Source organism: Bombina bombina, chromosome 2 (genome assembly GCF_027579735.1).
Source record: "Bombina bombina isolate aBomBom1 chromosome 2, aBomBom1.pri, whole genome shotgun sequence".
Classification (NCBI taxonomy): domain Eukaryota; kingdom Metazoa; phylum Chordata; class Amphibia; order Anura; family Bombinatoridae; genus Bombina; species Bombina bombina.
Genome location: NC_069500.1, coordinates 1,189,789,171 through 1,189,816,007, shown reverse-complemented (window position 1 = coordinate 1,189,816,007; position 26,837 = coordinate 1,189,789,171). Strand labels below are relative to the sequence as shown.

The window sequence follows — 26,837 nt, the reverse complement described above, 5'->3', positions numbered from 1 at the left end:
GAGCCCGAACAAAAGACTGAACATTTGGAAGCTCAGCAAGCCTCTTATGTAGTAAAACAGACGAGGCTGAAATCTGTCCCTTAAGAGAACTAGCAGAAAGGCCCTTCTCCAGGCCATCCTGGATAAAAGAGGGAATCCTGGAGACCCTGACCTTATGCCAGGAGAATCCACGTTCTTCACACCAGAATAAGTAGGTCCTCCACACCTTATGATAGATGCGACGAGTAACCGGTTTACGAGCTTGAATGAGAGTATAAATAATCCTCTCAGAGAAACCCCTCTTCAATCTCCACGCAGTCAGCCTCAGAGAATCTAGATTTTGATGAACAAAAGGACCCTGGTTCCAGCAGACCCCTGCGAAAAGGTAACCTCCATGGAGGAGATGAGGACATCCCCACCAGGTTCACAAACCACATTCTTCGTAGCTACGATGGAGCAATTAAGATCATTGATGCTTGCTCCTGCTTGATGTGGGCCACTACATGAGGAAGGATCCATTAGCTCCGCCTGAGGATCCCTGGACCACGACCCATATCTGGGTAGCTTGGAATTGAGCAGGGACGCCATGAGATCTATCTCCGGCGTCTCCAATCTGTTGCAAATCTCCGCAAAACACCTCGGTATGGAGAGACCATTCCCCCGGGTGAAAAGATTGTCTGCTGAGGAAATCTACTTCCCAGTTGTCCACACCTGGAATGTAGATTGCTGACAGCGAGCAGTTGTGGGCCTCTGCCCATTCCAGATTCTGAAATACTTCCCTCATTGGTAGGGAGCTCCTCATTCCCCCCTGATGGTTGATGTAAGCCACAGAGGTAATGTTGTCTGATTAGAATCTGCTAAACTGTGACGAACCCAGAAGAGGCCAAGCCTTCAGAGCGTTGAAGATCGCTCAAAGTTCCAAAATGTTGATCGGGAGGAGAGATTCCTCTCCAGTCCACAGGCCCTGTGCCTTCCTGGCAGCCCAAACAGCTCCCCTTCCTGAGAGACTTGCGTCCATAGTCACAATCTCCCAGGATAGTCTAAAGAAGAACGTCCCTTGGGATAGGTGATCTGGACAGGTGATCTGGACAGAACCACCAAGAGACCTCATTCTTGAAGGCCCAAGAGGAAGCCACTGCTCTGGGTGAATGAGCCTTAATCCTCTGAGGAGGCTTATGTCCCGCTGTTTCATATGCTAAGCGAATAATGCTCCTCAACCAAAAAGATAAGGAAGTGGACGAGGTTTCTGCCCATTATGCTTCCATGTGACGAAAGGCAAAGAATGACTGGGGGATGAGGGGAGTGGGGGAGGTATTTAAGGCTTTGGCTGAGGAGTCTTTGCCTCCTCCTTGTGGCCAGGTTCAGTATTTCCATAAGTAAGGAATGAAGCCTTGGACTCTCCTCATATTAAGATAGAAAGAATCTTTCCCTTAAATGGAAGGGAAAGAAGTTTTAACTTCAAAGTCATGTCCGCAGACCAAGACTTCAGGCAGAGTGCCCTACGAGCTTGAACAGAAAAACCTGAAGCCTTGGCGTTCAGGCGAATAATCTGCATGTTTGCATCACAAATAAAAGAATTAGCCACCATTAAGGCCTTGATTCTTTCTTGGATCACATTGAGGGGACCCTCCATTTTGATCAATTCAGATAAGGAGTCACACCAGTAGGTAGCTGCTCCAGCAACCGCAGCTACAGCCGCTGCCGGTTGAAACAAGTATCCCGTATGTTGAAACATCTTTCTTAACAGAGTTTCTATCTTCTTATCCATGGGCTCCTTAAACGAAGAACTATCCTGAAGCGGGATAGTAGTGCGCTTAGCAAGCGTGGAGATAGCGCCATCCACCTTGGGGATGGAGCCCCACAACTCAAATTGTGAGTCCAGAACTGGGAATAAATTTCTTAAAGGAAGAAGGGGAAAAATGACGAACCAAGTCTTTCCCATTCATTCTTAATAATTTTCGCTATCTTTACGAGAACCGGGAAAGTCTATGGTACAACCCTGTCCTCGTAGACCTTATCTAACTTAAGAATACAAGGTTCCTTAGGCAATTTAGGCTCCGGAAACTCTAAAGTAGCCAAAACTTCCTTTAGCAGAAAGCTTAAATGTTCAATCATAAATCTAAAGTCTGGTTCCTCCACAGCTGGAGGCTTAGAGGCAGCAGATTTTGACCCAAAAAGAGCATTCTCTGAAGTATCAGAGGCGTCTTCATCAACAGATAATCTTGTATCCGATAACTCTAACTCTAAGCTAGCAGATGACCCCTGGGAAGGATAGCAATATTTGACCTTTTGCTTGCGCTTAGCAGGGCGAGGTAAAGCACTAAAGGCCGCAGACACTGCCGTTTGTAACTGTTCAGTAAAGTCTGGCGGTAAAAGGGCCCCTCCAGATGGAGGATCAGGAGTGCTACCGGGCATGTGTAATAAGAGATGACTGTAGGGTGCGCACCTCACGGAACGGAGACTCCTCAGAGGTGGACGGCTCAGTGGTACTAAAAACATATTGACTTTCCTTGACATGTGGAACATAACTGAGCAGGCGGGTATACGTGGCCTCCTCACAATATAGACAGGTATTAGACTTAGGTAAAGAGGGAGTACCCTCTAACGTATCAGAGTCCTCCATAGCTTGCCAATGGCCGGGGCACTCACCACCTCCTATGACCCAGGCCAAACAGAGAAACCGCTTTAAACTGCACAGTCAGGAACAAGGAAATCAGTGTGACCACACCCGGTCACGTAGTGTGCCATGCAGTACTGCCCTTGCTATAGGAAAAAACGCGCCAAGCCTAACAAGCTTGTACAGCTTACCCAAAAAACGAAAGTAAACCAGTACGTTTCACATCTGCCGAAGCCTCATCTCACACATGTCGCAGCATAAACATAATTAAACAATTTATGTGATTAATCCCCCCTGTTCAATAATCCCCTTCCGGAGATATTAACCCTTGATTTCATACAGATAAAAGGAGCCACACTGTGACCCCGTCTTCTTGCGTTATCATATGTGTATAAAAAATTAAACGATCTTACCGGAATCTATGCCTTGGAACAGAAACACAGCCTCTCAAGTTTGACAGTCTTGTAGTATCGCTCCTGACATGGACTTGAGTGATAGAAGCAGGCAGTGAAACTCATCAACACTAATTGCTTAGGAGCTGTTAATACGAGTTCGCAGAAAGTCTCTCCCTGCATCTCCAGACCCTAACTTTTGTCAATGCTCTCACTGAGAGGCTGACAAGACTACTTAAAACTCCAGTCCCATTCCGAAGGTTAAATACCCTCCATAAGGAACTACTCCGAATCTTCTGACACTTCTCTGCCAACCTCCTGTGACGAAAAGCAAAGAATGACTGGAATATGAGGAAAGTGGGGGAGGTGTTTAAGCCTTTAGCTGGGGTGTCTTTGCCTCCTCCTGGTGGCCAGGTTCTGAATTCCGACAAGTAAGGAATGAAGCCGTGGACTCTCCTCATATTAAGAAAGAAATTGCCTGTGTTATTTAAGAATGGAAACTGGGAAAAACCTCTGTTAAAGGGACAGTATACACATATTTTCATATAACTGCATATAATAGACACTACTATAAAGAACAATATGCACAGATACTTATATAAAAATCCAGTATAAAACCGTTTAAAACTTACTTAGAAGCTCCCAATTTAGCTCTGTTAAAAAGGCAGCTAGAACACCCACTGCAAGTGGGTAAAACGGACCCCCCCCCCCCCCCACATTGCATATGAAAAGACTTTACACAAAAAGGAGCAAGCTGGAGTAGGTGTATGTCGGTATTCTCCTAAAACTTTGGGGCTTGGTTAGAAGTCTAAAAATCAGAGCAATGTTATTCAAAAATAATCAAAATTATACATTAAAAAAATAAAAACTGTATGGGCTATATAAATGGATCATCTACAAAACATTTATGCAAAGAAAAATCGAGTGTGTAATGCCCCTTTAAGGGGTTAAAGAAGTAGCAATGTCATATAGGGATATAGCTGAACACATTGGGTGAGCCAATGGCAAGAGCCATATATGTGCTGCTGCAAAACAACAACTAGCTTCTAATAGTGCATTGCTGCTTCTAGGCCTACAAAAGTATGCTTTTCAACAAAGGATGTCATGAAAATGAAGCAAATTAGACAAAATAAGTAAATAGGAATGTTGTTCAAAATGATTTCCTGTTTCCAAGTCATAGCAATTTAATTTTTATTTTACCTTCCCTTTAAGTATTTTTTTGAAATGTAAATATTGATGGTTTATTTGTATTTTTTTTTTAATTAACAGTGTCACAAAGACTGATCTGCGCTTGATTTAAATTCTCTCTTACTGATAGTGCAGTCTTCAGTAACAGTTCGTGCAAAAAATGGAACAGAAGGGTACAGACGAAGTGCTTCTTTAATTACTGCTTCAAGGTAACGGAGCTTCTTTAGATCATCCATTGTAACGGGGCGGTCAGACTGTCCTGTTGGGAGTGAAGAAAAGAAAATGGTTACTATGTAGTTTTGAAATACTTGTAGCAAAAACATAATTTATGCTTACCTGATAAATTTATTTCTCTTGTAGTGTATCCAGTCCACGGATCATCCATTACTTGTGGGATATTCTCCTTCCCAACAGGAAGTTGCAAGAGGATCACCCACAGCAGAGCTGCTATATAGCTCCTCCCCTCACTGCCATATCCAGTCATTCGACCGAAACAAGCCGAGAAAGGAGAAACCATAGGGTGCAGTGGTGACTGTAGTTTAATTAAAATTTAGACCTGCCTTAAAAGGACAGGGCGGGCCGTGGACTGGATACACTACAAGAGAAATAAATTTATCAGGTAAGCATAAATTATGTTTTCTCTTGTTAAGTGTATCCAGTCCACGGATCATCCATTACTTGTGGGATACCAATACCAAAGCTAAAGTACACGGATGATGGGAGGGACAAGGCAGGAACTTAAACGGAAGGAACCACTGCCTGTAGAACCTTTCTCCCAAAAACAGCCTCCGAAGAAGCAAAAGTATCAAATTTGTAAAATATTGAAAAGGTATGAAGCGAAGACCAAGTCGCAGCCTTGCAAATCTGTTCAACAGAAGCCTCATTTTTAAAGGCCCAGGTGGAAGCCACAGCTCTAGTAGAATGAGCTGTAATCCTTTCAGGGGGCTGCTGTCCAGCAGTCTCATAGGCTAAACGGATTATACTCCGAAGCCAAAAAGAAAGAGAGGTTGCCGAGGCCTTTTGACCTCTCCTCTGTCCAGAGTAAACAACAAACAGGTTAGATGTTTGACGAAAATCTTTAGTAGCTTGTAAGTAAAACTTCAAGGCACGGACTACGTCTAGATTATGCAAAAGACGTTCCTTCTTTGAAGAAGGATTAGGACACAATGATGGAACAACAATCTCTTGATTGATATTCTTGTTAGAAACCACCTTGGGTAAAAACCCAGGTTTTGTACGCAGAACTACTTTATCTGAATGAAAGATCAGATAAGGAGAATCCCAATGTAAGGCAGATAACTCAGAGACTCTTTGAGCCGAGGAAATAGCCATCAGAAACAGAACTTTCCATGATAGAGGTTTGATATCAATAGAATGAAGGGGTTCAAACGGAACCCCTTGAAGAACTTTAAGAACCAAGTTTAAGCTCCATGGAGGAGCAACAGGTTTAAACACAGGCTTAATTCTAACTAAAGCCTGACAAAATGCCTGAACGTCTGGAACTTCTGCCAGACGCTTGTGTAAAAGAATAGACAGAGCAGAAATCTGTCCCTTTAAAGAACTAGCTGATAATCCTTTGTCCAAACCCTCTTGGAGGAAGGACAAAATCCTAGGAATCCTAACCCTACTCCATGAGTAATTCTTGGATTCACACCAATAAAGATATTTACGCCATATCTTGTGGTAAATTTTCCTGGTGACAGGCTTTCGTGCCTGTATTAAGGTATCAATGACTGACTCGGAGAAGCCACGCTTTGATAGAATCAAGCGTTCAATCTCCATGCAGTCAGTCTCAGAGAAATTAGATTCGGATGATTGAATGGACCTTGTATTAGAAGGTCTTGTCTCAGAGGCAGAGTCCATGGTGGAAAGGATGACATGTCCACACGGTCTGCATACCAGGTCCTGCGTGGCCACACAGGCGCTATCAAGATCACCGATGCTCTCTCCTGTTTGATTTTGGCAATCAGTCGAGGGAGCAGAGGAAACGGTGGAAACACATAAGCCAGGTTGAAGAACCAAGGCGCTGCTAGAGCATCTATCAGTGCCACTTCTGGGTCCCTGGACCTGGATCCGTAACAAGGAAGCTTGGCGTTCTGGCGAGACGCCATGAGATCCAGTTCTGGTTTGCCCCAACGATCAACCAATTGAGCAAACACCTTCGGATGGAGTTCCCACTCCCCCGGATGAAAAGTCTGACGACTTAGAAAATCCGCCTCCCAGTTCTCTACACCTGGGATATGGATTGCTGATAGGTGGCAAGAGTGAGTCTCTGCCCAGCGAATTATCTTGGAGACTTCCGACATCGCTAGGGAACTCCTGGTTTCCCCTTGATGGTTGATGTAAGCCACAGTCGTGATGTTGTCCGACTGAAATCTGATGAACCTCAGTGTTGCTAACTGAGGCCAAGCCAGAAGAGCATTGAATATTGCTCTTAACTCCAGAATATTTATTGGGAGGAGTTTCTCCTCCTGAGTCCATGAACCCTGAGCCTTCAGGGAGTTCCAGACTGCACCCCAACCTAGAAGGCTGGCATCTGTTGTTACAATCGTCCAATCTGGTCTGCGAAAGGTCATACCCTTGGACAGGTGGACCCGAGATAACCACCAAAGAGAATCTCTGGTTTCCTGATCCAGATTTAGTAGAGGGGACAAATCTGTGTAATCCCCATTCCACTGACTGAGCATGCATAATTGCAGCGGTCTGAGATGCAGGCGCGCAAATGGCACTATGTCCATCGCCGCTACCATTAAGCCGATTACTTCCATGCACTGAGCCACCGCAGGGCGCGGAATGGAGTGAAGAACACGGCAAGCATTTAGAAGTTTTGATAACCTGGACTCCGTCAGGTAAATTTTCATTTCTACAGAATCTATAAGAGTCCCTAGGAAGGAAACCCTTGTGAGAGGAGATAGAGAACTCTTTTCTTCGTTCACTTTCCACCCATGCGACCTCAGAAATGCCAGAATTATCTCTGTATGAGACTTGGCAATTTGAAAGCTTGACGCCTGTATCAGGATGTCGTCTAGATAAGGAGCCACCGCTATGCCTCGCGGTCTTAGAACCGCCAGAAGTGAGCCCAGAACCTTTGTAAAAATTCTTGGGGCTGTAGCCAACCCGAAGGGAAGAGCTACAAATTGGTAATGCCTGTCTAGAAAGGCAAACCTCAGGAACCGATGATGATTCTTGTGAATCAGAATGTGAAGTTAGGCATCCTTTAAGTCCACTGTGGTCATGTACTGACCCTCTTGGATCATGGGTAAGATGGTTCGAATACTTTTCATCTTGAAATGATGGAACTCTGAGGAATTTGTTTAAGATCTTTAGATCCAAAATTGGTCTGAAGGTTCCCTCTTTTTTGGGAACCACAGATTTGAATAAAACCCTGTCCTTGTTCCGTCCGCGGAACTGGATGGATCACTCCCATTACTAGTAGGTCTTGCACGCAGCGTAGGAATGCCTCTTTCTTTATCTGGTTTGCAGATAATCTTGAAAGGTGAAATCTCCCTTGTGGAGGAGAAGCTTTGAAGTCCAGAAGATATCCCTGAGATATGATCTCCAACGCCCAGGGATCCTGAACATCTCTTGCCCACGCCTGGGCGAAGAGAGAAAGTCTGCCCCCTACTAGATCCGTTGCCGGATAGGGGGCCGTTCCTTCATGCTGTCTTGGAGGCAGCAGCAGGCTTTCTGGCCTGCTTGCCCTTGTTCCAGGACTGGTTAGATTTCCAGGCCTGCTTGGATTGAGCAAAAGTTCCCTCTTGTTTTGAAGCAGAGGAAGTTGATGCTGCACCTGCCTTGAAATTTCGAAAGGCACGAAAATTAGACTGTTTGGCCCTTGATTTGGCCCTGTTCTGAGGAAGGGTATGACCCTTACCTCCAGTAATGTCAGCAATAATTTCTTTCAAACCAGGCCCGAATAAGGTCTGCCCCTTGAAAGGAATGTTGAGTAATTTAGACTTTGAAGTCACGTCAGCTGACCAGGATTTAAGCCATAGCGCCCTACACGCCTGGATGGCGAATCCGGAATTCTTAGCCGTTAGTTTAGTCAAATGAACAATGGCATCAGAAACAAATGAATTAGCTAGCTTAAGTGTTCTAAGCTTGTCAATGATTTCAGTCAATGGAGCTGTATGGATGGCCTCTTCCAGGGCCTCAAACCAGAACGCCGCCGCAGCAGTGACAGGCGCAATGCATGCAAGGGGCTGTAAAATAAAACCTTGTTGAATAAACATTTTCTTAAGGTAACCCTCTAATTTTTTATCCATTGGATCTGAAAAAGCACAACTGTCCTCAACCGGGATAGTGGTACGCTTTGCTAAAATAGAAACTGCTCCCTCCACCTTAGGGACCGTCTGCCATAGGTCCCATGTAGTGGCGTCTATTGGAAACATTTTTCTAAATATAGGAGGGGGGGAAAACAGCACACCGGGTCTATCCCACTCCTTACAAATAATTTCTGTAAACCTTTTAGGTATTGGAAAAACATCAGTACACACCGGCACTGCATAGTATTTATCCAGTCTACACAATTTCTCTGGCACTGCAATTGTGTCACAGTCATTCAGAGCAGCTAACACCTCCCCAAGCAATACACGGAGGTTCTCTAACTTAAATTTAAAATTAGAAATATCTTAATCAGGTTTCCCCGAGTCAGAGATGTCACCCACAGACTGAAGCTCTCCGTCCTCAGGTTCTGCATATTGTGACGCAGTATCAGACATGGCTCTTACAGAATCTATGCGCTCTGTATCTCGTCTAACCCCAGAGCTATTGCGCTTGCCTCTTAAATCAGGCAATCTGGCTAATAACGCTGACAGGGTATTATCCATGATCGCAGCCATGTCCTGCAAAGTAATCGCTATGGGCATCCCTGATGTACTTGGCGCCATATTAGCGTGAGTCCCTTGAGCGGGAGGCACAGGGTCTGACACGTGGGGAGAGTTAGTCGGCATAACTTCCCCCTCGACAGAACCCTCTGGTGACAATTCTTTTATAGATAAAGACTGATCTTTACTGTTTAAGGTGAAATCAATACATTTAGTACACATTCTCCTATGGGGCTCCACCATGGCTTTTAAACATAATGAACAAGTAGTTTCCTCTGTGTCAGACATGTTTGTACAGACTAGCAATGAGACTAGCAAGCTTGGAAAACACTTTAAACCAAGTTAACAAGCAATATAAAAAACGTTACTGCGCCTTTAAGAAAAACAAATTTTGTCAAAATTTGAAATAACAGTGAAAAAAGGCAGTTACACTAACGAAATTTTTACAGTGTATGTAACAAGTTAGCAGAGCATTGCACCCACTTGCAAATGGATGATTAACCCCTTAATACCAAAAACGGAATAACAATTGAAAAAAACGTTTTTAAAACCAGTCACAACAACTGCCACAGGTCTACTGTGGTTGTTACCCTCCTCAAACACGACTTTTGAAGCCTTTTGAGCCCTTCAGAGATGTCCTGTATCATGCAGAGGGAAGCTGAATGTCTCTGTCTGTAATTTTAGCTGCGCAGAAAAGCGCTAAAATAGGCCCCTCCCACTCATATTACAACAGTGGAAAGCCTCAGGAAACTGTTTCTAGGCAAAAATCAAGCCAGTCATGTGGAAAAAAACTAGGCCCCAATAAGTTTTATCACCAAGCATATATAAAAACGATTAAACATGCCAGCAAACGTTTTATATTGCACTTTTATAAGAGTATGTATCTCTGTTAATAAGCCTGATACCAGTCGCTATTAAATCACTGCATATAGGCTTAACTTACATTAATCCGGTATCAGCAGCATTTTCTAGCAAATTCCATCCCTAGAAAAATGTTAACTGCACATACCTTATTGCAGGACAACCTGCACGCCATTCCCCCTCTGAAGTTACCTCACTCCTCAGAATATGTGAGAACGGCAGTGGATCTTAGTTACTTCTGCTAAGATCATAGAAACCGCAGGCAGATTCTTCTTCTAAATGCTGCCTGAGATAAAATAGTACGCTCCGGTACCATTTAAAAATAATAAACTTTTGATTGAAGATAAAAACTAACTATAATACACCACTCTCCTCTTACTACCTCCATCTTTGTTGAGAGTTGCAAGAGAATGACTGGATATGGCAGTGAGGGGAGGAGCTATATAGCAGCTCTGCTGTGGGTGATCCTCTTGCAACTTCCTGTTGGGAAGGAGAATATCCCACAAGTAATGGATGATACGTGGACTGGATACACTTAACAAGAGAAATGCTATTTATTATACAAAAAAACAAACTAGTGGACTGTCTATACTCAACAGTCCCTAGAGCGCGCTCAATTACATACAGTATATAGCAGAAAAACAGTGATACAAATATAGATATGTCCGATAAATTAAATTGTGAATATATATATATATATATATACTGTGCTAAGTTTATAAAAACTCTAATGTGATAATGTGCCAGTGAATAATACATGTAAATCAGGTCTATGTTGTGAACAAACCAATGTTAACCAGAAAATTCTCAGGCTGCTCCTCAGTGGGGACAGGTATTAGTCAACCGCCACTTGAGTCTGTAATCACAAAACATAATGGGGGCGCCACATAGGGTATCAAACAACATTACTATATATACTTCTAAACAGATTCCAGAAAGGTTCTCACAGAAGATGACTACAATGTAACAGGTGTAAAAGCCTGTCTGATTTACACTTGTTATATATGTGGCCACCTATTGTGTGTATCTTTCTTGAATCTATTTAGAAGAATATATATGCTATGTGGTGCCCCTATTATGTTTTGTGATTGATATTTAACATTTTCATCAAATTTTAAATCATACATGCAAAAAAAAAAAAAAACACACCATGAGATACAACCATTCAAATAAAAAAAGCCTTAATTTAATATATAACATTAAAGGGACATTGTAGCAAAAAATGTACATGCTCTTAATCAATAGAGCATGTCATTTTAGCACCACTGTCCTTCAAGTCTATGTTTTAACCCCTGCAAAGAGATTAAATACAACTGCTGACAATTGATTGACAAATGCAGGCACAGCCAGTGACTGCTCGAGTCATAAGACTGCTGCTGCTGACTGGCTCAACAGCCGTCCTGCTTGGGACATGCCATTCTCTGCTGTTCCCAAAGAGGACTTTAACTATGTGTTTAATTAAATATATAGACTTGCAGGGGCAGAAGTGCTAAAATTACATGCTTTATAATTTTCTACAATGTCCCTTGAAAAGGATCACTTCTCAACAACATATCTCTCAAACCAGAGAGAAAGCAGAAAAACAATGTAGAACGCACTATAAAATTAAATTAAAATGGAATTCACTTGTGAATGGTACCCATATTTACTAGAGAATAAACCTTTGACAGGTTGAATGTTATAGATGTTAGATTATAGTGCAATCTGTTCTGTTCTTTGTAAAATGTTAAATGGCTGTATTTCAGGCTTCACTGTTAGGTTTTAGCCATAAGATAAGTTATGGTCAGGCTGTGTGAACATGACAAATAGCAATTTAGATAACCTTAAGGGAAATCATTCCTCAGAAAATTGGTATCATCCCACTTATGAATGGCCAGTGCCATACACAAAAAGCTTTTGCCTATCTAGCGCTCACATTGGCCTGCCACATGGTTAGTGATTTTGCTAAGAGAATTATGAAACAAAAAGATCAATAAAAATAATACAAACTAAAGAGCCTAATAAAACATCACATTTATATGAAGTCTGTATTTAATGAACCATTTAATTTAAAATTTAAGTACATATTCACATTTTTATATTATACTGGTAACAGTTACGGCAAAATGTGTGTTTTTTTTAATAGTAATGCACAATATGTACACATAATAGAAGACTACATAATTAAGAGACTATGGAGTTATTTCAGATGTCAGGGAAGCTGGGCATCCGGTAAAGCAAGCAGTTGTATTGGAAGAGGTATTAACAGCAAATGAGTGTTTGCCAGAATTCTGTCACAATAATGTTTAAAGTTTTGAAGACTGTATAACCAGTCTATATTACCTTTATTTGACATAGAGATAGATATAACAATATCACATAGATAGACTGGCTTAAAGATGATGTGATGCCACTTTTACAGGACACTATTGACCAGTAAGCCTGACATCAGTAGTTGGGAAAATACTTAAAGGGATTATATCCAACAGTATGTTCAGGAAAAAAGATTGAGAATTCAAAGTGAGTAACAGATCATCTCAAACAAATCTAATTAGATTCTAGAAGGAGGCAAGCAAAAGTATAGATAAAGGGGAATCCATTTATGTGGTTTACTTGGCTCTTGCAAAGGCTTTTGATACAGTGCCACATGACACATTATTGTACAAAATGGAAATAGCTGAAAATGTTATCTCATCAAAAACCAACTGTATAATAGATATGTGCATTCATCAGTTTTGTTCACTGTGGAATGCGGAAGTAAGAGGCTGCTTTCGGTATTCATATCTTTTCGGTGCTTGATATCCTCCAATGCATGTGAAACCCATTAAGATTTGTGCAAATCCAGATCTTAGTGTGTTTCACTTGTACAAGAGGATATTTGTCTCCGAAAAGAGCCGAAAACCAAAAGCAGACTCTTACTTCTGCATTCCACAGTGAACAAAACTGCGGAATGCACATCACTACGGGATAAAAGACAGTGAGCAATATGTTGTAGTAAATGTATCATACTCAAATGAGACAAAAGCTATTATTGGAGCCCCCAAAGATAAGTACTGGGCCCTGTTTTTTTTTAAAAATATTTTTTATAAATGACTTGGAGGAAGGATTAAATAGCAAATGACACAATGTTGTGTACGGTGATTAGGTCAGTGCAGGATGTAATAGCGTTGCAAGGAAATTTACAAAAATTTGAGGAATGGGCTGGTTAATGGCAAAAGAGATTTAAATTGGTAAATGTTAGGTTCTACATTTCGAATGAAAATATATGTTGGCTATTTTCTTGTTTTTGCTAGACCATGCAATGCAAGACAACAGCTTCTAAGGCTAATAATATACTAACATGCTAACACATATTAAAAGGCATAGGTGCAAGGGAAGAAAGCATAATTTTGTCACTGTATGAATCCCTTGTAAGACCACACCTTGAGTATGGAGTGCAGTTCTGTAGACCAATTTTAAAAAGGGACAGTGCAGAATTAGAAAAAGAAGGGCCACAAAACTAATAAAGAGGAATAGATTATTTAAATTTGAGGAGACGTTATCCAAAATGGTTTTCTGTTTATGCTAGAAAAACATAATTTATGCTTATGGTAAGAGTACACAAAATCCTTACTCGTGGGAATTCACTTCATAGCCACCAGGAGGAGGCAGAGAGACCCCACAACAAAGTTATAAGTATCTCTCCCAGCAGTATGTATAGCCAAGGAAAAGAAGGAAGTAGTAAGAAGATAGTAGGGTAAAGAGGTGCAAACTAAAACAACCAAGAAAAAGAAAATGGGCAGGTTTGTGGACTCTTACCACAAAGAAAGAAAGGAATTTATCAGGTAAGCATAAATTGTTTTCTCTCTAGGTGGTAATAGTCTACAAAATTCTTACTTATGGGGATGAATACCCAAGCTAAGAAGTCCACAAATGAAAAAATGGGTGGGAAACAAAAAGGCAGTCACATATTACCATAAACAACGCCTGAAAAAACCTTCCTACCCAGAACGGTCTCTACAGAAAAAAAAAAAAAAAAAAACAACTAAAAATTGAAAAGAATATAGCAAAAACATTACCAAACATTGAGGATACAGACCACGCCACTTGGTCTATTAAAAAAACATCCTTCTGCAATTACCAAGGATGGAGAGGGAACTAGAAAATCTAGTATGTATCAGAACAAAAGGGTAGAGAATATAAACCCTAGAAGCCCTCACACAGAACTCCAATGGAAAAAGTCTTCCATTACATCCTGATGGAAAGAGTCGAGGATGCTAACAAATTGCCACAAATAATCCCAAACTATATACCAGACTTGATATACATATCCACCCCTTGAAGAAAATGTATAGAGACAGACCAACAGGCCTGATATAAAATTTATAGTATCAAGGCAGATCCAACACCATCGAAAAAAGGATTAATCTCCGAGCTGATAAAGTTAGATGATGAAATTGAAAAGCACACACACCCAAAAAAGGACAAGAACACTAGACCCACAGAGTAAACATTAGAAACTGAGAAATCCAGGATACCCACAAGCAAGCAAACGTTGCTTAAGGGGAAAAAAAACATAGCAGAGCAAAGAAAAACGGCCCAGATCCTTATATTGCAATCTCCGAGACAATGTGGAGTCAAGAAAAACATTTCTGCTTGAGCATCCTTGGAGTAGTCACATTGGACCAACAAACCAAATGGTAAAAAACTTAAATTATGCTTACCTGATAATTTTCTTTTCTTCAGACGGGGAGAGTCCACAGCGGCATTCATTACTTTTGGGAATTCAGAACCTGGCCACCAGAAGGAGGCAAAGACAGCCCAGCCAAAGGATTAAATACCTCCCCCACTTCCCTCATCCGCCAGTCATTCTGCCGAAGGAACAGTAGGAGAAATATGGTGAAAAAGGTACCAGAAGAACAAAAACAAAAATTATGGCCGCCCCATATAAAAAACACGGGCGGGGAGCTGTGGACTCTCCCCGTCTTAAGAAAAGAAAATTGTCAGGTAAGCATAATTTAAGTTTTTCTTCATAAACAGGGAGAATCTACAGCTGCATTCATTACTAAAGGACCCCCAGAAACACATAAGGACTAGAGCAATAAAAAAAAAAACAAGGGTAACTCCAAGAGAGTAAACAAGGAAGGAACAGGGCAAAACCGACAAAAGACTCTACCGACCTAGCAGAGTAAGGGAGGAAAATTCCAGAGCCCTCTCTGCATGTATTCCAAGGGACCAAAGTAAAGCCCTGAAAACTAAGGGGAGAAGGGTAAAACCCCTCCCCTACGCAGTGCTAGCTCGCACCCAGGATAGAGCAACCGAAAGACAAACTGTCCCCGGGAGCCACAAAAAAACAGCATCAGAATATCCGATATGCTCCTTTGAAAACCACAGGCTTCCTGCTGCAAAGGAGGTCAAGCGAACACAAGTTGCCAACCCTAGCTAACCAAGCTAGTGAACTGCACAGGACCGTCTTCAGAAAGAAAAACTCCAAAGTAGTGCAGAACAATACTTTCCCAAGAAAGGCAAGAAGGAAAGGATAGTACCCTGAACCAGCAGAGAAAAAACTACCTGCTGAGGAGGGATCCACCCCGAAGCCTCCCCGAAGCCTCCCACCTAAGGAAGGCTCACAAGATCTATCTAAGATACGCGGTTAAAGGTCGACAGGTCAGACAGTTCCCTGACCCCCACTCTAGGCAACAGACCCAGCACCAAAGCGACTGGCAATCTCCGAAAAGACAAACGGCTAGATTTAGAGTTTTGCGTTAGCCGTCAAAAGCAGCGTTAAGGGGTCCTAATGCTGCTTTTGGCCGCCCGCTGGTATTTAGAGTCAGCCAGGAAAGGGTCTAACGCTCACTTCCCTACCGCGATTCCAGGCTACCGCAGATCCCCTTATGCCAATTGCGTATCCTATCTTTTCAATGGGATCAGCCTAACGCCGGTATTTGGAGTCTTGGGAGAAGTGAGCGGTAGACCCTCTACTGACAAGACTCCAGCCGCAAAAAAAAGTCAGTAGTTAAGAGCTTTATGGGCTAACGCCGGAATATAAAGCTCCTAACTACTGTGCTCTAAAGTACACTAACACCAATAAACTACCTATGTACTCCTAAACCGAGGCCCCCCCACATTGCCGCCACTATAAAAAAAAAAAGGAACCCCTAATATTATATTTATTAACCCTAATCTGCCCCCCCCAACGTTGCCACTACCTTACCTACACTTATTAACCCCTAATCTGCCGACCGGACCTCGCCGCCACTATAATAAATGTATTAACCCCTAAACCGCCGCACTCCCGCCTCGCAAACACTAGAATAAATTTGATTAACCCTTAATCTACCCTCCCTAACATCGCCGCCACCTACCTACAATTATTAACCCCTAATCTCCCGCCCGCAACGTCGCCGCTACTATAATAAAGTTATTAACCCCTAAACCTAACTCTAACCCTAACACCCCCCTAACATAAATATAATTTAAATGAAACAAAATAATATTCCTAAAATTAACTAAATTAATCCTATTTAAAACTAAATACTTACCTATAAAATAAACCCTAATATAGCTACAATATAAATAATAATTACATTGTAGCTATTTTAGGATTTATATTTATTTTACAGGCAACTTTGTATTTATTTTAACTAGATACAATAGCTATTAAACAGTTAATAACTATTTAATAGCTACCTAGTTAAAATAATTACAAAATTACCTGTAAAATAAATCCTAACCTAAGTTACAAATACACCTAACACTACACTATCATTAAATGAATTTTTTGTAATTATTTTAACTAGGTAGCTATTAAATAGTTATTAACTATTTAATAGCTATTGTATCTAGTTAAAATAAATACAAAGTTGCCTGTAAAATAAATATAAATCCTAAAATAGCTACAATGTAATTATTATTTATATTGTAGCTATATTAGGGTTTATTTTATAGGTAAGTATTTAGTTTTAAATAGGATTAATTTAGTTAATTTTAGGAATATTATTTTGTTTCATTTAAATTATATTTATGTTAGGGGGGTGTTAGGGTTAGAGTTAGGTTTAGGGGTTAATAACTTTATTATAGTAGTGGCAACGTTGCGGGCGGGAGATTAGGGGTTAATAATTGTAGGTAGGTGGCGGCCATGTTAGGGAGGGCAGATTAGGGGTTAATCAAATTTATTCTAGTGTTAGCGAGGCGGAAGTGCGGCGGTTTAGGGGTTAATACATTTATTATAGTCACGGCGAGGTCCGGTCGGCAGATTAGGGGTTAATAAGTGTAGGTAAGGTAGCGGCGACGTTGGGGGGGCAGATTAGGGGTTAATAAATATAATATAGGGGTTGGCGGTGTTAGGGGCAGCAGATTATGGGTTCATAGGGATAATGTAGGTTGCGGCGGTGTCCGGATCGGCAGATTAGGGGTTAATAATATAATGCAGGTGTCAGCGATAGCGGGGGCGGCAGCTTAGGGGTTAATAAGTATAAGGTTAGGGGTGTTTAGACTCGGGGTTCATGTTAGGGTGTTAGGTGCAGACTTAGAGAGTGTTTCCCCATAGGAAACAATGGGGCTGCGTTAGGAGCTGAACGCTGCTTTTTTGCAGGTGTTAGGTTTTTTTTCAGCCCAAACTGCCCTATTGTTTCCTATGGGGATATCGTGCACAAGCACGTTTTAGCTGCTTACCGCTACCGTAAGCAACGCTGGTATTGAGGGTTGAAGTGGAGCTAAGTTAGGCTCAACGCACCCTTTTTTGAGCCTAACGCAGCCCCTCAGACAACTCTAAATACCAGCGTTGTCTTAAGGTGTGTGTTGGGAAAAAAAGCAGCATTAGCTACACAGGTCTTTACGACAAAACTCTAAATCTAGCCGAAAGGAATTAAAAATTCCCCGATCACAAAGACCTTCAGGAAGGAAAAGGGAGGGGATCCAGCCCCCCCAAAAAGAGCTCGGGTTCCAGAACCCAGTCGCAGCTTCCTTCCCGATGACTAAGGACACTCCCAAAAGGAGACCCTCTACTGAAACTACAGTAATGGCATGACAAAGAAATCCAGCCCTTCCCCTGACATCCTGCATGGAAGGCAGGGGGAACAACCCCACAGAACATAGGAAGAAATAAGACCTCCCAGGTGGATACTGTGGAATGCAAAGTCCACCCCAAAGGGAAGGGAAACAAAAACAGAACAGCTCACCCACTCACAGGTATGGATAGTAAAGCTGTAGATGGACTCAAAAGGTCAAGTATCGAATGAAAGAACTATCCGGCCACTAAGAGAGAGAAAAATCCGCCCGTAGGAAGAGAAGATGTCCCGGAACCGCGAAACTGGGCCATACCGAACCAGTCCTAAGGGATCTGTATACAGAACCCCAAAATGTCAAGTCAAAGACAAGGAACAAAAACCCCGACACTAGGAACCCGGAGCCGGCTTTAAACAAACTAATAACCCCTGAGGAACCACCGGGTTACCCCAACCGGAGCAGACCTTGCACCACAGGTGATGCAGTCACAGTCATATCCAAGGCACCTTTGACACTGAACTCTCACGTAAGCATCCCAGACACAGAGTGCTTTAAAGACACCCACAGCGGGATTCAAACTCCCAACCTTAAGGGTGCTAGGTAATGATGAAAGCCACACAGCTACTCTGGGCTCTAGGGACAACCCCACTAAGTCCAAAGATTAAGGCAAATGTACAAGATAACAGAGCTCAAACCTAGAATTCAGGATTGAGAAGATTAGTCTCCAAGATCCTCTTAGGATCAACTTCCTGGAAGCACCTACACCTCAAGGAATTTATACCTCTTGCACGCTAAGCGAGCGCTCTACCATTTGAGCTAATTCCCCGGCAGGTTCAAATAAACGAGCAGTCTAAACCCTGGTGGATGAAAACCCAAAATGCCTAAGCAGGGGCAAACACCAGAAAAAGGAGAAAACTGCAGAGCTCCAAAATTATGGGACAACTGCAGAGCTCCAAAATTATGGGAGCAGACGAGATAACGGAAGTAGAAAAAGCCAAAAGGCCCTAACTTCCTGAACTGATGACCAGAAAGACCAGTCCCAAGGAAAAGGGACAAAGGCCCAAACAGCCTCGACCCGAAAAGCAAGAGGCACCGTCATCAAGGAACAGAGTCCAAGAGGACAATCCTAAAGGAAGCCTCAAGGAGGAGACGGAAAAAAAATGCCACCAAATCCTGGCACCTCAGATTTTCTGAACCAAAGGGACCCAGGAGCCTACAGTACACCTTAGTAGGATCCGAACATCGGAACCCCGACAGCTGAACATGGATAGGACAATAAGGACCGAGCACAATCCCTTCTGATGCCCCAGAAGATAAACAAGGACCAGCCTGACGTCTCTGAACGCAAGGCCACCTATAACTTGTAACAAAACGAAACGCCAACAAGAGTGAGCCACTCGGCACCCCGTGTCTGACATAGACCCTAAGGGACAGAAAACTAGTAACCAACCAGGACCAGCCTGATACATAGGGCACTTAAGACCTGTCCACAGAAATTCGTAACCTTAGAAGAGATAGACAAATTAAAATGACAAACGGTAGACATAACAATGTCCTAGCTTTACATATAACTTCTGCAGAAGTGCCAATGCGACCATAAAATCGCTAGTATCAAATTCCAGAGAAGAAATTGTTTCCAAAGGAAAAAATTATAACAGACATGAGCTTTCAAAGTTAAATAAAATACATCCTACCGGATCAAAATAAAAAAAGGAAGGCAACACACGCAGGTTAACGCCCAAGAAGAACGGACACACTAACAGGACCAGGCAGTCAGAGATCCGATTCTCCCAAAGCTCTGAACTGGAATAAGTTACCCCAAAGAAAAAGGAAAATTGGAGACGGTAAGAAGATTACTTCATCCCCCAGGTCTAACCCAGCTTGCCATCCTGGGCAGAAGACCGAGAACCCCTCAACTCATCAGGAGTGGACTCCTCCAGCACCATTAAAACATGCCTCAGCAGGACACGAAGGCGTGCCAGTCTATAATGAAAATCAAGATTTACCTCCGTCGGGGCAACTGCCGACCCCGAGGATTGGGCCCCTGATGCCTAAGAGGACACCGCTTCCCCAGAGGGCTAAACTGACCCAGGCGATCCCCCGCGTGACGAGCCCTGGTTAACAGAACACGGACAGTATCTCAACATCTCCCTTCCTGGAAGGTGTTAATGCGTCAATGCCATCGAAATGGCCACGCAGAACCGTGCCGTAACCACTGGAGGAAACAAGCCACCTTCTGGAGAAGGGGTAACGGCATTAGGGACACCTGCTTGTGTAGCCAAAGAAGGTTCTAGGGCACTTGCCCCGTGAGATATGTGGTCCCTAGGGGCGGATGGCTCAGAGGATTCTAAAGAGCACTCTAAAGCGGCATGTGGAACATAACTGATGGGCATGGATTACCCGGGCCATTTCATACTCTTCGCAAGAAGTAGAATCTGAATCAGAGACATCAGTCTCCAAAAAAATCAGAATCCTCCATAACTTATATAGGAATTATGGACAGAAAAAATAAAAAAACGGCACCTTACACCTCCAAGGACCCAGACACTAGCGAAACAGACTCTCCCCTTCGCCACGCGGTCAGGAATACGGAAATGGAGACTAAGAACATACCCAAGACTAGTCACAAGGTACACCGTGCGGGCCTGAAATAAAGGCGCCCACAAGGCCCGTGCAGCCTGACAAAAAAGGACGTTATGTTCCGAACAGCCAAGTCCAAGCGAACTACACATTAGCAGACAGAATCACATAACAAACATGATTAAAGTCCCCCCTGTTCAATAACCCCCCTCAGGAGATATTAAGCATTGATTCCATAAGATAAAGGAGTCCCACTGAGACACTGCTTCTTCATTTACATTACATTTCACACATAGAAGTAAAACGAAACGAACTTACCAGAATCTACGCCGAGGAACAGGAACACGGTCCTTCAAGTGTGACAGATGGTAGCATTGCTTCTGACATGGACTTGAGTAAACAAAGCAGGCAGCGAAACTCGTCAACGCTGATTGCTAAGGAGCTGTTAATATGAGTCAGGATGGTTTCTCAGAAAGACTCTCCCTGCATCTCCGGACTCTAACCTTTATCCATGCTCTCACTGAGAGGCTGACAGGACTACTTAAAACTCCAGTCCCATTTCGAAGAGTACTACCCTCCATAAGAGACTATCTTTAATCTTCCGACACTTCTCTGCAAACCTCCTTCGACGAAAGGCAAAGAATAACTGGGGGATGAGAGAAGTGGGGGAGGTATTTAAGCCTTTGGCTGGGGTGTCTTTGCCTCCTCCTGGTGGCCAGGTTCTGAAATCCCAAAAGTAATGAATGCAGCTGTGGACTCTCCCCATTTATGAAGAAAACAAAGCAAAGCTAGGATGACCTCACAACTAGAGATCATTACAAAACGTAGAGTCTAACAACTCAGAGGAAACTCTTCCCAGATCTTGACTCAAATTCTAAAAGAACTATGCTGATCGCAATTGCAGAGAGGAATCTCTGAATTTGGGACAAAAGAGCAAACCGACCACCCAATTCGAAGAAAACAACTGCAGATGGATAAAAAAGCTAAATAGATAAGTTGACAGGTAGTATGCAAAAAAATTCTAGAGACATAGATTACAGCCTCCGCCCGTCAATCGTACGCTTGTGACACAACTTCAACTAGAAGATGTAATTTGCACAGCCAGTACTCTCCTAAAACCCTCTCTTTAAGGGACTATAGATTGAGGAAAGTTCAGAGATTAAAATCACTGTAATTTTTCCAATTAAAACAACTGCTCCTTGTTAATGAGGCAAACAACTACTGGGAGAGAGAGAGGGAAGTGGGAGAGATACTTATACCTTTGTTATGGTATCTCTTTGCCTCCTCCTGGCAGCCAGGATTTGAATTCCCATAAATAAGGATTTTGTGAACTCTTGCCACCTAGAAAGAAAAAGGCGTTTGAGAGCTGATAAGTAATTCACGCAGGGTACAGCAATCAGATTCTCACCTCTTAGGAATGGTGCAAGTAAGTCCAAGTTGTCAACCACCAGCTAATACCAACAAATTTTGGCAAAGGGCCCACAGCACCATAAGTTCCATAAAATAAAAACTATTTATTGAAGCATAATTAAACAGTACATTTTGGCAAAGAGTCCACAGCACCATAAATTCCATAAAATCCAAAGTTTTTATTGAAGCATATTAAAAGAAATGGTAATGCGATGTTTCCGGCTTGCAGGCCCTTAATTATGCCTAGCAACCCATGTTTGTATGTATGCATGGGTTGCTAGGCATGATTAAGGCATGACCATTTGTTTTAATATGCTTCCATAAAAACTTTGGATTTTATGGAACTTTCTGGAACTTATGGTGCTGTGGACTCTTTGCCAAAATGTATTGTTTTAATATGCTTCAATACAAAGTTTGGATTTTATGGAGCTTATGGTTCTGTGGACTCTTTGCCAAAATTTGTTGAGATAAGCTGGTGGTCGACAGCTTGGTCTTACTTGAACTATTCCTAAGAGGTGAGAATCTGACTGCTGTACCCTGCTTGAATTACTTTATATAAAGATATTCAAGACCCATAGAGTTGGCAGAAGCACTGTTTATTCCAAGGCAGTTAGTTAATTGTTACAAGAGGTCATAATGTAAGGCTAGGGGAAAGGAGATTTAAATGACCATTATACTCTTTTTTTTTTTTTTTTTCAAAAGCTTAACAAACCACTGATGATAATATTAACATTTAATCAATATACTGTACATCTATTAAATGTAATTTATTGTTTTAAAGATATTTTTCTGAAAAAATGTATCTATATATAAAGGAAGACTCAATATATGGAATAAAATAAAATGGAATAAAGAGCGATTCTGATTGCAGGAAGTGCTAAAAAAGTAAATTTATGCTTACCTGATATTGAAATTAATATTCTAAACAAACAAATAAACACCAAAACATTCTTCAAACCTATAGATGCGAACAACTATATCCATGTAAAAAGCAACCATCTTAATAGATGGATACAAAATAACCCAAAAAGTCAATTTATTAGAATTAGGAAGAAATGTAGCAACATGGAAGACTATGATGCACAATCATCAGTCTTAAAACAAAGATTTTTAGAAAGAGGATTCCAAGAAGAAGTAAATTAAACAATAGAAGAGAAACGAGATTCTAAACAATAGCAGAAGTTCAAGAAATACATTTGATTACTTTTGGGATTTCAGAACCTGGCCACCAGGAGGAGGCAAAGACACCCCAGCCAAAGGCTTAAATACCTCCCCCACTTCCCTCATCCCCCAGTCATTCTGCCGAGGGAACCAGGAACAGTAGGAGAAATATCAGGGTAAAAAAGGTGCCAGAAGATGAATAAATTTCGGGCCGCCCAATGCAGATACGGCGGGAGCCGTGGACTCTACTCCCCTCGATGGAAATTAAATCATCAGGTAAGCATAATTTATGTTTTTCATCTAAAGGGGAGGCGAGTCCACAGCTTCATTCATTACTTGTGGGAACATATACCCAAGCTCTATAGGACACTGAATGAAACCAGGAGGCTAAAAGGCGGACCCTAATCTGAGGGCACCACAGCCTGCAAAACCTCTTTCACAAAAACAGCTTCCGCAGAAGCAAAAACGTCAAATTTGTAAGTCTCTGTAAAAGTGTGCAAGGAGGACCAGGTAGCAGCCTTACAAATTTGCTCCATAAAGGCCTCATTCTTGAAGGCCCAAGACGAAGCCACAGCTCTAATCGAATGAGCCGTGATCCTCTGAGGAGGCTTATGTCCCGCTGTCTCATAAGCTAAGTGAATCGAGCTCCTCAACCAAAAAGACAAAGAAGTAGCAGACCCTTTGCCCCTTGCGCTTCCCAGAATACACCACAAAAAGAGATGTAAACTACCTGAAATCCTTTGTAGTCTGAAGATAGAACTTCAAGGCCTGAACCACATCCTGCTTTGAAGAAGGGTTAAGACACAAGGAAGGAACAACTATTTCCGGATTGATGTTGAAAAACCCAACCCGGTGCAAAGTACAGCCTTATTCGCATGAAACACCAGATAAGGAGGATCACATTGCAAGGCAGGTAGTTTAGATACTCTGTGTGCCGATGCAATAGCCAACAGGAAGAGGACCTTCCAGGACAGAATCTTAATGTCTATGGAATACATAGGTTCAAACAGAACCCTCTGCAGAACCTTAAGGACTAAGGGAGCGGACTGTCTAAAGACAGGCCTGATTCTAGACAGAGCCTGAACAAAAGATTGAATATCAGGGAGCTTAGCGAGTCTCCTATGCAACAAGACTGATAACGTTGAAATCGGTCCCTTTAAGGAACTAGCGGCAAGACCCTTCTCCAAACCATCTTGGAGAAAGGACAGAATCCTGGATACCTTCACCTTGTGCCAAAGATATCCATGCTCCTCACACCAGGACAAGTAAGTCCTCCACACATTATGGTATATGCGACAAATGACTGGCTTCCTTGCCTGAATTAGAGTATCAATCACACTTTCTGAAAAGCCTCTCCTGGCTTTCAATCCCCACACAGTCAGCCTCAGAGAATCTAGATTTCAATGTTGAAAGGGGCCCTGTGACAGCAGATCCCTGCGACAGGGTAACCTCCACGGTGGAGAGGATGACATCCCCACCAGATCCGCAAACCACATCCTCCGTGGCCACGAAGGAGCAATCAGAATGTCCGGGGCCCCCTCCTGTTTGATGCGTGCCACTACATGAGGTAGAAGTATAAACGGTGGAAAAATGTAAGCTAGGCTGAATCCCCAATGAATCACTACGGCATCTATCAGCTCCGCCTGGCGATCCCTGGACCTTCGACCCGTATAGAGGTAGCTTGCAATTGAGTCTAGACGCCATGAGGTCTATCTCCGGCGCACCCCATCTGTGACAAATCTCCGCAAACACCTCGGGTGAAGAGACCATTCCCCCGGATGGATGGGTTGTCTGCGGAGAAAGTCCGCTTCCCAGTTGTCCACATCCGGAATGTGAATCGCTGAGAGTGAGCAGTTGTGGGACTCCGCCCACTCCAGAATCCGAGACACCTCCCTCATTGCGAGGGAGCTCCTCGTACCCCCCTGATGGTTGATGTAAGCCACAGAGGTAATGTTGTCGGTCTGGAATCTGATGAAACCGACCGACCCCAGAGGAGGCCGAGCCTTCAGGGCATTGTAGATTGCTTGAAGTTCTAGGATGTTGATCAGAAGGAGAGACTCCTCCCTGGACCACTTTCCTTGTGCCATCCTGGCACCCCAAACAGCTCCCCATTCTGTCAGACTGGTGTCCGTGGTCACAATCTCCCAGACCGGTTGCAAGAAGGATGTCCCCATGGACAGTTGCTCTGGACGAATCCACCAAGAGAGGGAGTTCCGAGTCTGAGCATCCATGTATATCAGCTGTGTGATTGATCGCCATTCCATTGATCTGAATGATCTCCGTCCCACTGTCTCAACATGCGCAATTGAAAAGGTCTGAGATGAAACCTGGAGAATGGGATGACATCTATGCTCGACACCATGAGACCTATCACCTCCATACATTGAGCCACCGATGGGCTTGTGGAAGACTGAAAGGAAAGACAGGCGGACGCAAGCTTCCTGCGCCGCTGATCTGTGAGAAATATCTTCATGGACATAGAGTCTATTATCGTACCCAGGAACTCCACCCTGCGTTGATCTTCCAACTGTGAGATTGAAGCAGAAGAGCCCTCGAATGATCCTAAGCAAGGTCGAGCGACGTCACCTCAACTAGGATGTTGTCCAGGTAAGGCACCACCGCAATGCCCCTGGATCTGGCCACTGCAAGCAGCGCCCCCAGAACCTTCGTGAAGACTCACGGGGCCATCGCAGACCAAAAGGCAGGGCCACAAACTGGAAGCGTTGGTCCAGAAATGCAAATCTTAGGAACCTGAAGTGGTCCCCGTGAATTGGCACATGAAGGTAAGCGTCCTTCAAGTATACAGTTGTCATGAACATTACCCTCTTGAACTAGGGGCAGAATAGATCTGATCGTTTCAATTTTGAATGATGGAACACTCAGAAACCTGTTTAAACACTTTAGGTCCAGAATCGGGCGGAACGTGCCCTCCTTCTTTGGAACCACAAAAAGATTGGAATAGTACCCTAGACCCTTTTCTGCTAGGGGTACTGGTACGATAACCCAGAGAGAGGTGAGCTCTCTCACACATTCTAGAAACGCCTTTCTCTTCTCCGGTCTTGAAGACAGGTTTGACAGGAGGAATCTGCCCTCGGGCGGATGGGATCTGAACCCTATCCTGTAACCCTGGGAGACCACTTCTAGAACCCAAGGGTCCTGAACGTCCTGCAACCATGCATCTGAGAATAGAGATAATCTGCCCCCGGAGACCGGTCAGGGGCCGCCCCTTCATGCCGATTTCCTCTTGGCGGGCTTCTTGCTCTGCTTAGACTTGTTCCAAGATTGAGCCAGCTTCCAAGATTGAGCCAGCTTCCAAGATCCCTTGGACTGGTCCGCTTTTGTGGCGGGTTACTGGCGCTGGGCATAGATCCTTAAGCTTAGCCTTCTTATCCTGCGGTAGGAAAACATAATTTATGTAAGAACTTACCTGATAAATTCATTTCTTTCATATTGGCAAGAGTCCATGAGCTAGTGACGTATGGGATATACAATCCTACCAGGAGGAGCAGTTTCCCAAACCTCAAAATGCCTATAAATACACCCCTCACCACACCCACAATTCAGTTTAACGAATAGCCAAGTAGTGGGGTGATAAAGAAAGGAGCAAAAAGCATCAACAAAGGAATTTGGAAATAATTGTGCTTTATACAAAAAATCATAACCACCATAAAAAGGGTGGGCCTCATGGACTCTTGCCAATATGAAAGAAATTAATTTATCAGGTAAGTTCTTACATAAATTATGTTTTCTTTCATGTAATTGGCAAGAGACCATGAGCTAGTGATGTATGGGATATCAATACCCAAGATGTGGAACTCCACACAAGAGTCACTAGAGAGGGAGGCATAAAATAAAAAA

The 26,837-nt window shown here is 42.9% G+C and overlaps 1 protein-coding gene across 1 annotated transcript in view; it reads right to left on the bottom strand.

Annotated features, from left to right (window-relative positions):
• Positions 1 to 26,837, bottom strand: part of LOC128647472 (cytochrome P450 4V2) — a 469,121-nt gene that overhangs the window by 30,169 nt on the left and 412,115 nt on the right. The window contains exons 8-9 of the mRNA XM_053700256.1: positions 21,668 to 21,749; positions 4,301 to 4,435 (exon numbers count right to left, since the gene is read on the bottom strand). Of these exons, the coding sequence (XP_053556231.1) occupies positions 4,301 to 4,435; positions 21,668 to 21,749 (217 nt within the window). The remainder of the gene's footprint in view (positions 1 to 4,300; positions 4,436 to 21,667; positions 21,750 to 26,837) is intronic.